We start from the raw sequence: 11,575 nt of genomic DNA, 5'->3' as shown, positions 1-11,575 counted from the left end.
ATAATTCGATTTGGCGGGGTATTTTAATTGGTTTTAAAAATAGTTTTGTCATAAAAATTGTCATAATTCCATGCCCGTTTACGGTTTGGTTTTTTAACAAATGACGAACTAACACCATTATGAAACAAAACAACAAATAAAATTAAAAAAAAGAAGAAAACAATTCAACACATCTCTTAGGATCCCTTAGCCGAATCACTGCTTAGTCCAAATCCACCTCCACCTGGAGTTTTCATAGCAAAAGTGTCCTGAAAAAACAAAGGTTTTTAAAATACAGAACAAGACAGAAAAAGAAGTCAAAACTTACCCCACCATCGACATCAATACAAGTTTTTGCACCCAAAGCAATAACCCGGCCGTCGCGTTTCACAATCAGGTTGCGTCCACTCTTTCCTGGCTGTCCTCCGGCTAGGCCATAAGGTTGAAGAGTACGCCGCTCCGTTAGTACGGAGAGAGTCACTGGTTTTCGGAATAGCAGATCACGCTCCACGCCCTCGCCACCGTTGAACTGTCCCCGGCCTCCAGAGTCGTCGGTTCTCAGACAGAATCGTTTCAAGATCATGGGATAGCGCAGCTCGAGGATCTCCGGATCGGTAATACGAGTGTTTGTCATATGGGTATGAACCCCACCAGCTCCATGCCAGCCGGGACCAGCACCTGCTCCTCCGGCCACCGTCTCATAGTAGCCCCATGTGTCATCTCCAATGGTAATGTTGTTCATGCAACCTTGGGAGGCGGCACACACTCCAAATGCCTTCAGCACTGTGTCCACAACTCGCTGGGAGGTCTGGACATTGCCCCCCACAACAGCCGCACCCTCAGAAGGATCCAAGATTGAGTTTTTGGGAATGATAACTTTTATGGGCGCCAGGCAACCCTGATTAAGAGGCACATCATGACCCACCATACATCGTAGGCAGTAGATCAGGGCTGACAAAGTGATCCCCCTTGGGGCGTTGCAATTGCCCCAAACCTCCACTCCGGATCCTGTAAAGTCGCAAATTGCCGATCCCTGCTCTGTGTCAATGGTAACTTTCAGGGTAATGGGTGATCCGTCATCCATGAACTCTTGGGCTTCCAACACAGTCGATCCAGTGAGTTCCTGGGTGTCCCGACCAATCTGACGCAGCATGTCCCGCACCGCCAACTCAGCATTCTTCTGGATGTGCGACATGTAGGCCTGAACCACATCTAATCCATAGCTGTCGATCAGTTCTGCCACCAGCTGGATTCCCTTATGATTGGCAGCTATCTGGGCCTTCAGATCGGAAAGATTGTCGCTTAAGTTCCTGGTACCAACGGCTCCCTTGGCGTCAGTAGGTGTGGTCAGGCGCTCTATGATTTGCTTTTCTTGGAAATGTCCATTCTCCACAAGTAGGAAGGACTTGAAAGCGGCACCCTCTTGAGCTAAAGACGTAGAGTGCGGTGGCATAGAGCCAGGAGTGATGCCACCAATATCAGCATGATGACCGCGAGAGGCCACAAAGAAGACAGGATGTGGGAGTTTTCTGAAAAAACAATGTAAGCTACAGCAATGTACTTAAAAATAATTTAAAAAAATTACTCATGAAACACGGGAGTCATGACAGTCAAGTCAGGAAGATGGGAACCACCAGCGGAAGGATGATTGGCCAGAATAACATCTCCATTTTTTAGGGAATCTCCCCGCACTTTCAACTGATACTGAACGGTTTCCTGCATGGCACCCAGGTGGACCGGAATATGAGGAGCATTGCTCACTAGACCACCATCCGGGCCGAAGAGAGCGCAGGAGAAGTCCAACCGCTCTTTAATATTAGTTGAGATGGAAGTCCTTTGCAGGCCATATCCCATCTGTTCGGCGATGCTCATAAACCGGTGACTAAAGATGCTCAAGTGCATGGGATCTAGCTCCGCATTGATGCCATGTTTTCCTCCAGTTTTGACATCCATGATGAGATCTCCGAATGGAGTAACCATAATACCGCATTCCGGTTCCACGACAATGGTAGAGAGCTGATCAATCAAGACTGCCGGCCCAGAGATCTTCTGCCCAGCTAGCAGGTTCTTTGTCAAATAAATGGGAGCATCAAAGCTACCCTCGTCAAAGTGCATACTTGTTTTTCCTTCTTCAGCTGGCTGCGTGCCGTCCTTAGCACTTTGAACTTTAGCCTCTGGAGGTGTCTCATTCTTGCCTAATCCTCGTACACGAATGTCATCCACAATGATGCGCCTGTTTTGTAAAACAAATCCGTACTCTGTCCGGTATCGCTCCAGAAGAGTGGCATGAAAATCTCCATAGGCAGTCAAAAGCGGAGATGAGGCGGAGGTGGCAGCGGCGGCGGATGGCTTTCCCCCTAAAGGGGCACACATCAGAGCTCCATCCGTACCCTCATAGCGAAGATGAAGGAAAGGCTCCAGCTCAATGTTACGGAATCCCTGATCCGCCAACTTGGCATGACATTGTTGCGAGAGAGCATCCAGACGCTCCTTCAGTTGCTGGCCATTTGAATCACTGAACTCCAGACCACTGGGTTCCTGCAGCTCCTGAACCACATCGGCCAGAGCCATTCCATAGGCGGAGAGAATGCCAGCGTACTTATGAATAACAACCTGGTAAATGGTGAAATAAAGTTAATAAATAAGGATCACAAAATATCATATCTGAGCTCACCTTAGCAATTCCCAAATTGCGGGCAATGGCACAGGCATGCTGCCCACCGGCACCTCCAAAGCAGGAAAGCACATGGTTGGCAGTGTCTAAGCCTCTGGACTGGGTTAAAGCCCGAATAGGCCGGCACATGGTTTCGTTGGCCACTCGGATAAAGCCCAGTGCCACCTCCTCAATGCTCAAAACTCGTCCATCTCCAGAGGCTTTCAAGTGGTCGTTGATCTCCTTCTGCAACTCGACGAACTTGCTCTTGGCAATCTCATGATCCAGGGGCTCGTTTTCCTTTGACCCAAAGATCTTGGGGAAATACTGAGGCAGGATACGACCGAGTATAAGATTGGCGTCTGTGACTGTTAGAGGACCGCCCTTTTTATAGCAGGCGGGACCTGGATGAGAGCCCGCCGACTCCGGACCGACCACAAAAACTCCAGAACGGAAAAATAGCCGTGATCCACCACCAGCTGCCACGGTATTGATGTCCAGCTGAGGAGCTTGAATGGTCACTCCAGCGGTGGTGCTCTCAATGACATGCTCATAGCTTCCTGCATACCGAGAAACATCCGTGGAAGTACCACCCATATCGAAACCGATGAGGGGCAGCTCGGTTTCCCGAGCTCCGGTTATAGCGTATCCCACTACGCCCCCAGCAGGCCCCGATAGGATGGCACGGGCTCCCCTGAAGTTCTCCATGTTGATGAGGCCTCCATCCGACTGCATGAAGAGAACATCCACTCCTTCTAGTTGCTTATCAAAACCGGATTTAAAACTGGATAGGTAGGAAATAGAAAGGAGAAATAATGTAGAACTTGGCAACGATCTTTATAAATCGATACCGAGTGGACCGGCTAATTTATAATTCCAGATTAGAGATACTCACTCACCTGGCCAGGTAGCGGTCTACATGTGGCGTCAGGTAAGCCTCAGCACAGCCGGTGTACCCGCGGGCCACCACCCGGACCATGGGCATAGCCTGGTGGGAGAGTGTCACATGGCTAAAGCCCAGTTCCCGTGCAATAGCTCCCACTCGGAGCTCGTGCTCCGGACAGGAATAGCTGTGGGCCAATACCACGGCCACGGAGGAGACACCCTGCTCCCGGGCAGCTGCGAGCGAAGCACGTACAGCTGTTTCATCTACTGGATGCGCCTCTAGATACTTGGAGCCGGCCACTCCCTCTAAAACCTTCCATTTATGATCTGGAGAATTCATTTACATAAACGTGGATATTTGGGAAATATATATTCTTACCCAGTTGGCAGCGTTTCTTCTGCTCTGGAACAATACGGCAATCCACTTCCACCACGGACTGGTAGAGATTCGCTGGCTTACGGATGTTTAGATCAAAGATTTTGGGACGAGCCTGGTTGCCAATGTAGAGGAGGTCTCGGAAGCCACTGTTGACTACCAAAACCACCGGATCTCCCTTTCGTTCCAGCAGAGCGTTCGTGGCCACTGTTGTGCCCATGCGCACCCAGCCAATCTTCGAGGTGTCCACCAGGCCACTGGCCGCCAGATCCTCATCAGTCTCCTCCTTGAGAATTCGGCGTATGCCCTCGCGAGGGGCATCGCTGTAGCGTTCTGGATCCTCGGAGAGCAGTTTCATGGTGCGGACCTTGCCGCCGGGACAAATGCACAGGACATCGGTGAAGGTGCCGCCGCGATCGATGGCAAAGCAGTATTTGTTTCCGGACATTATTTCTTGGTTAGGTTTTTTTTGTTCCGGAGGCCGGGAGACTGAATGGCAAAGATGTCTTTTATGATTTGGGCCCGAAAGGAGCACCCGCCATACCACAAGAGATACTCGGGTGTGGGTTGTGAGTTTATGAGCCAACATTGGAACTTTTCCGCGGTGATCTGTGCTCTGGAGGTTCAACAAACCAATAACACAATTTTCCAAAAATTTCATAGAGTTTCTCGTAAATGTCAGGAAGTTTACGGCATGCTCCCTGATATGTGGCACAATCTTGAACTAGACTACCGCTGATTCCCATTGGAGAAGCAACTCCAGCTGGCGGATTAAGTAACTTCGTGGGCTTAATTTAATTAAAACATTTTATTTCATAAAATATTCCCTTTTAGAGGACTTTAACAAAAAACAGAAATATACTGCAAATAATATGGCACAAAAAGAAACATATATGAAAAAACTGGAATCTAAGCGGATTCTTGGGCCTGCAAATAGTTGAAAACAGTTCCACGCTCAACAAATCTCTTGGTACTATCCTGGTTAAGACCATCAGAACCCTTAGATTCGCTGCTTGATCCAAATCCACCGCCGCCGGGAGTTTTCATAGCAAAAGTGTCCTGAAAAACAAAGGTTTTTGTTTAATCCAGACTGAGATCGTAAAGGATCGAAAACTTACCCCAGCATCGACATCAATGCATGTTTTTCCAGCCAAGGCAATAACCCGGCCATCCCGTTTCACAATCAGGTTGCGTCCACTTTTTCCAGGCTGCCCTCCGGCTAACCCATATGGTTGAAGGGTTCGCCGCTCCGTTAGGACGGAGAGAGTCACTGGTTTTCGGAATAGCAGATCACGCTCCACGCCCTCGCCACCGTTGAACTGTCCCCGGCCTCCAGATTCGTCGGTTCGCAGACAGAATCGTTTCAGGATCATGGGATAGCGAAGCTCGAGGATCTCCGGATCGGTAATGCGAGTGTTGGTCATATGGGTATGAACCCCACCAGCTCCGTGCCAGCCGGGACCAGCACCTGCTCCTCCGGCCACCGTCTCATAGTAGCCCCAGGTGTCATCTCCAATAGTAATATTGTTCATGCATCCTTGGGAGGCGGCACACACTCCAAATGCCTTCAGCACTGTGTCGACAATGCGCTGGGAGGTCTGGACATTCCCCCCAACAACGGCAGCCCCCTCGGAGGGATCCAGGATAGAGTTCTTGGGAATGATAACTTGAATGGGCGCCAGGCAACCCTGATTAAGAGGCACATCATGACCCACCATGCATCGCAGGCAGTATATTAAGGCCGATAAAGTAATGGCCCTGGGGGCATTACAATTGCCCCAAACTTCCACTCCGGAACCTGTAAAGTCGCATAGTGCCGAACCTTGCTCCGCATCGATAGTAACCTTCAGGGTAATGGGTGATCCGTCATCCATGAACTCTTGGGCTTCCAACACAGTCGATCCAGTGCGTTCCTGGGTGTCCCGACCAATCTGACGCAGCATGTCCCGCACCGCCAACTCAGCATTCTTCTGGATGTGCGACATATAAGCCTGAACCACATCTAATCCATAGCTGTCGATCAGTTCTGCCACCAGCTGGATTCCCTTATGATTGGCAGCTATCTGGGCCTTCAGATCGGAAAGATTGTCGCTTAAGTTCCTGGTACCGACGGCTCCCTTGGCATCAGTGGGTGTGGTCAGGCGCTCTATGATTTGCTTCTCTTGGAACAGTCCATTCTCTACGATAAGAAAGGACTTGAAAGCGGCTCCCTCTTGAGCCAGGGATGTAGAGTGTGGTGGCATGGACCCAGGAGTAATGCCACCAATATCAGCATGGTGACCGCGAGAGGCCACAAAGAAGACAGGGCGTGGGTTGTTTCTAAAAAGACAATTCGAGAATTAAATATATTTCTCTAGTGTAATTACAGATTACTTACTCATAAAAGACTGGAGTAATGACAGTCAAGTCAGGCAGGTGAGAACCACCAGCCGAAGGATGATTGGCCAGAATAACATCTCCATTCTTCAAGGAGTCTCCGCGCACTTTCAACTGATACTGAACAGTTTCCTGCATGGCTCCCAGATGAACAGGAATGTGAGGAGCATTGCTTACCAAACCGCCATCCGGGCCGAAGAGAGCGCAGGAGAAGTCCAACCGCTCTTTAATATTAGTTGAGATGGAAGTCCTTTGCAGGACACGGCCCATCTGCTCCGCAATGCTCATAAAACGATGGCTAAAGATGCTCAAGTGCACAGGATCTAGCTCTGCATTAATGCCATGCTTTCCTCCAGTTTTGACATCCATGATGAGATCTCCAAATGGAGTTACTTCGACACCGCACTCTGGCTCCACAACAATAGTGGAAAGTTGATCAATCAACACTGCTGGTCCGGCTATCTTGTGTCCAGCCAGCAAGTTCTTGGTCAGATATATGGGAGCATTGAAGCTTCCTTCGTCGAAGTGGATGTGAGTAGTTCCTTCTTCAGCTGGCTTTGAGGAATCCGGGGCACTCTGCACCCGTGCCTCTGGAGGGGTGTCATTCTTGCCTAATCCTCGTATACGAATGTCATCCACAATGATTCGTCTGTTTTGTAAAACAAATCCGAACTCAGTCCGGTATCGCTCCAGGAAAGTGGCATGGAAATCTCCATAGGCAGACAAAAGAGCAGACGAAGCGGATGAGGATTGCTTTCCGCCTGAGGGAGCACACATCAGAGCTCCATCCGTACCCTCATAACGGAGGTGAAGGAAAGGCTCCAGCTCAATGTTACGGAATCCCTGATCGGCCAACTTGGCATGACATTGTTGCGAGAGAGCATCCAAACGCTCCATCAGTTGCTGGCCATTTGAATCACTGAACTCCAGACCACTGGGTTCCTGCAGCTCCTGAACCACATCGGCCAGAGCCATTCCATAGGCGGAGAGAATGCCAGCGTACTTATGAATAACAACCTGGTAAATGGTGAAATAAAGTTAATAAATAAGGATCACAAAATATCTTATCCGAGCTCACCTTAGCAATTCCCAAATTGCGGGCAATGGCACAGGCATGCTGCCCACCGGCACCTCCAAAGCAGGAAAGCACATGGTTTGCAGTGTCTAAGCCTCTGGACTGGGTTAGAGCCCGAATAGGCCGGCACATGGTTTCGTTAGCCACTCGGACAAAGCCCAGTGCCACCTCCTCAATGCTCAAAACTCGTCCATCTCCAGAGGCTTTCAAGTGGTCGTTGATCTCCTTCTGCAACTCGACGAACTTGCTCTTCGCAATCTCATGATCCAGGGGCTCGTTCTCCTTTGGCCCAAAGATCTTGGGGAAATACTGAGGCAGGATACGACCGAGTATAAGATTGGCGTCTGTGACTGTTAGAGGACCTCCTTTCTTATAGCAGGCGGGACCTGGATGAGAGCCCGCCGACTCCGGACCGACCACGAATATTCCAGAACGGAAGAAAAGCCGTGATCCACCACCAGCTGCCACGGTATTGATGTCCAGCTGAGGAGCTTGAATGGTCACTCCAGCGGTGGTGCTCTCAATGACATGCTCATAGCTTCCTGCATACCGAGAAACATCCGTGGAAGTACCACCCATATCGAAACCGATGAGGGGTAGCTTCGTTTCCCGAGCTCCGGTTAGAGCGTAGCCCACTACGCCCCCAGCTGGGCCCGAAAGGATGGCACGGGCTCCCCTGAAGTTCTCCATGTTGGTGAGGCCTCCATCCGACTGCATGAACAGAACATCCACTCCTTCTAGTTGCTTATCGAAACCGGATTTAAAACTAGATAAGTATGAAAAGGGAAAAAGATTTTAATCAAGTTTTGGGCTTTCGTATTATTCAGACCACCACTGTAGATGACAAGGCAATCAGTGAGAGTGTGAATTTGTTGGTATACCCTCCAGTTGTTGGAGAACTTTGGGTATATGATGATTAGATAGTTGGGGGCTTTGAAACCACACTCACAACTCATAAACTACAGTATAACTTTTCAACACCTTTTATAATTCAGGAGAGAAGTGATCCTATTGTTCCTATGAGATAGAGTTGAAGATGTTTCACCAAGACTTCTAATTATAACTACAAGTAACATGGACTACTAAGTATCCCAAGTTCCTCATACCTTTTTTAAATAACACGTTGTTATTCTCACTATGTTTATATTACGCAATTCTATGGGGGATCTCAGCTTTGAATGTTTGTTTTGTTTGGTTTCTAATCTAATTTTTATACCGACTCCTAACTTATCTTTATGACGCTTTTCCCCGCCTAGACTATAACTCTTTTCTTTGCCCCATTAAAATATAGCTAACTCATTCTGTTAATTTACAAACCCAGATTAGATGCACCAGACTCACCTGGCCAGGTACCGATCCACATGGGGAGTCAGGTAGGCCTCAGCACAGCCGGTGTATCCGCGGGCCACCACCCGGCACATGGGCATGGCCTGGTGGGAGAGTGTCACATGGCTGAAGCCCAGTTCCCGGGCAATGGCGCCCACCCGGAGCTCATGCTCCGGACAGGCATAGCTGTGGGCCAAGACCACGGCCACGGAGGAGACACCCTGCTCCCGGGCAGCTGCAAGGGAAGCACGTACCGCTGTCTCATCCACGGGACGCACCTCCAAATACTTGGTGCCGGCCACTCCCTCTAGAAGCTTCCAGCTTTGATCTGAAGAATTGATTTATGTAAGCGATGGACTGCGATTTCAGGCGGGGAAATATATATTCTTACCCAGTTGACAGCGTTCCTTCTGCTCTGGAACAATACGGCAATCCACTTCCACCACCGACTGGTAGAGATTCGCCGGCTTTCGGATGTTCAGATCAAAGATTTTGGGACGCGCCTGGTTGCCAATGTAGAGGAGGTCTCGGAAGCCACTGTTGACTACCAATACCACCGGATCTCCCTTTCGTTCCAGCAGAGCGTTGGTGGCCACTGTTGTGCCCATGCGCACCCAACCAATCTTTGAGGTGTCCACCAGGCCACTGGCCGCCAGATCCTCACCAGTCTCCTCCTTAAGAATGCGGCGTATGCCTTCGCGAGGAGCATCGCTGTAGCGTCCTGGATCCTCGGAGAGAAGTTTCATGGTGCGGACCTTGCCGCCGGGACAAATGCACAGGACATCGGTGAAGGTGCCGCCGCGGTCGATGGCAAAGCAGTATTTGTTTCCGGACATTATTTCTTGGGTAGTTTTCCTTTGTTCCGGAGGGCGAGAGACTGAATGGCAAACAAGTGCCACATGTCGTTTATATACATCAGGTAGACGATTCTATATTCTATGTTCTCTTCAAAGCTTTCGGCTCTGAGAGCTCTTACAGCTTTCTTAGCTTGTGAGAAGAATTGTTGTGATCAGCTGTTAAAGAATTCTTCTCAGTTTGAGCGTGCAAGCTCGCTCTTTAAATAGGAAACGATCTAAAATTTGTACATCTAAGAAATAATCTACATAATTCATAATACCATTCATAATAATTCATAGTATATTGACCTTTCTTTCCTTAAATTACTTTAAAGCTTTCACACAAAAATGATAAAAATGATTAATTTTTGAAATATTTTCATTTTCTCTTTATTAGATTGGTTTTTAATTGTAAATTTATGCAATTTCACGAAGCATAAAATAATATTTCGCACATAAATCGAGAGTTTATTCAGCTAAATTAATTCCTTTGTCATTTATTCGATTTCACCAATAAATGTCGAATTTAATGCTTTAATTTCGCAAATGTCCCTGCGCTCTGGCTTATTTTTACAATATTGCCACAAACCAAGCACTTGTCTGACATAATTCTGTGTGGCATCCAGCCAGTGAACCCCTCAGATAGTTTGACCCACCCAACCTATTGAACCGAAATGCTCAAATTTCCCGATTCATTGATGGGACCCGCAACCCATAAATATATGCAAATGCATGTTTTATCTGTTTTTTACTTCACAGCAATGAAATTTGATGACTTATTAAACGAGGCCATAAAGAGCGCATTCCGTTTTCCTGGCAAAATACACACTGAGGCAGGGCAGTAAGTCAAGACAGTGCCAGTATCCAGTATCAGTATTGGGAGTATCGTCCTTTGGGGCGCAATTGTTTGCCAAACTCGGCCGTATCAATCCGGGTTGTCGATATGCGATTGCAATGGCGATTGCTATTCCCAGTGGAAACGTTCAGATTGTTTCTTGCCACCGTTACGACTCCTAATGCCCGTGTCCTGAGGCTCGACAGGACCTCCACTCCGTACCACAAGTGACAGGCGCCGGGTGTAGGCGGCGGAGTTTATGCGCGAACATTGATGGCACTTTTACGACCATTGGCTTGGTTCTCTGTGCTGGGTGCTCTGTGATGTTCAACAAGCCGAAAACACAGTTTCACACAAATTGCCTAGAGTTTCCCGTAGACATGAAATTGTGGACGAAATTTCGAAAACGTCTGAGGAAACATTACTGGAACTGGTACAACAGCAAAAGGTCAAAGCCGAATCAAAGGCCGATACCAACGGAGAATGAACTCTGGCTGGAGTATTATGCCGATTACCTTCACATCTGGCCCTTTCGGGAGCTCTGTTCCAGATTGGAAACGAATACGGTTCGGGTAATTATCAGTGCTATTGATTGTTTTAAAAATCAAGCAGCTACATATATCAATTGGTAACCACAGGGCCTGACTGACGATGCTGCCAGGATGAAGCTGGCCCGTAATGGCCAGAATGCTCTGCCGATTAAAACCAAACATACTCCATACATTTTGAAATTGGCCAGACACTGTTTCAGCATATACGGCGTACTACTGCTCCTGAGTGCCATAGCCTGTTTCATCCTCTTTATTTGGTTGAAAAAAAATTCCACTGACGGTTGTTTTGAATATTTAGCAACCAGTTGCATACTCTTCTTCACTTTTGTTCTTTATGGATATTTGCAAAAGTTGCAGGAAATCGATACCGAACCCTTGGTCACGGCCTTCGAGGATTTAGTTCCCAGGTATTGCACCGTGATACGGGATGGCGAAAAGGAGATCATTCTCACCGAGAAGGTGGTCATGGGCGACATCGTGCCGATCAGTTATGGACAGCGCCTTCCCGCCGATTTGCGATTCTTCAACTGTTTCGGCTTGGAGGTCAATAATGTGGCCTTGACCGGGTATACGGATCCTTTTCAGATTATTCCTTTGTCAATCGATGGCCGCCAGTCGCGGTACTCAACGCAAATTTATTAAATTGTATATTCAAATTTTAAATAAAATAAATTAAAACAAAA

At 48.2% G+C, this 11,575-nt stretch overlaps 3 protein-coding genes across 3 annotated transcripts; 1 reads left to right on the top strand and 2 right to left on the bottom strand.

Annotated features, from left to right (window-relative positions):
• Nucleotides 1-47: 47 nt before the first annotated feature.
• Nucleotides 48-4,589, bottom strand: LOC108121215 (5-oxoprolinase-like). The gene is made up of 6 exons (XM_017235182.3): nt 3,897-4,589; nt 3,532-3,844; nt 2,654-3,416; nt 1,565-2,592; nt 308-1,508; nt 48-248 (listed from the first exon to the last, which is right to left on the bottom strand). Exons 1-6 carry the CDS (start codon nt 4,552-4,554, stop codon nt 177-179), a joined length of 4,035 nt encoding a protein of 1,344 aa, XP_017090671.3. The 5' UTR covers nt 4,555-4,589; the 3' UTR covers nt 48-176.
• A 109-nt stretch (nt 4,590-4,698) lies between these two features.
• Nucleotides 4,699-9,559, bottom strand: LOC108121311 (5-oxoprolinase-like). Its single transcript, XM_017235350.3, has 6 exons — nt 9,062-9,559; nt 8,686-8,998; nt 7,348-8,110; nt 6,271-7,286; nt 5,012-6,212; nt 4,699-4,952 (listed from the first exon to the last, which is right to left on the bottom strand). Exons 1-6 carry the CDS (start codon nt 9,504-9,506, stop codon nt 4,803-4,805), a joined length of 3,888 nt encoding a protein of 1,295 aa, XP_017090839.2. The 5' UTR covers nt 9,507-9,559; the 3' UTR covers nt 4,699-4,802.
• Nucleotides 9,560-10,679: 1,120 nt separating this feature from the next.
• LOC108121238 (sodium/potassium-transporting ATPase subunit alpha-A) lies at nt 10,680-11,575 on the top strand. The gene is made up of 2 exons (XM_017235209.3): nt 10,680-10,913; nt 10,980-11,575. The coding sequence occupies exons 1-2, from the start codon at nt 10,722-10,724 to the stop codon at nt 11,532-11,534; spliced, it is 747 nt and encodes a 248-aa protein (XP_017090698.2). The 5' UTR covers nt 10,680-10,721; the 3' UTR covers nt 11,535-11,575.

The sequence above is a fragment of the Drosophila bipectinata genome, chromosome 2R, assembly GCF_030179905.1.
Source record: "Drosophila bipectinata strain 14024-0381.07 chromosome 2R, DbipHiC1v2, whole genome shotgun sequence".
NCBI classification, from domain to species: Eukaryota; Metazoa; Arthropoda; class Insecta; order Diptera; family Drosophilidae; genus Drosophila; species Drosophila bipectinata.
This window is presented reverse-complemented; position numbering and strand designations above follow the sequence as displayed.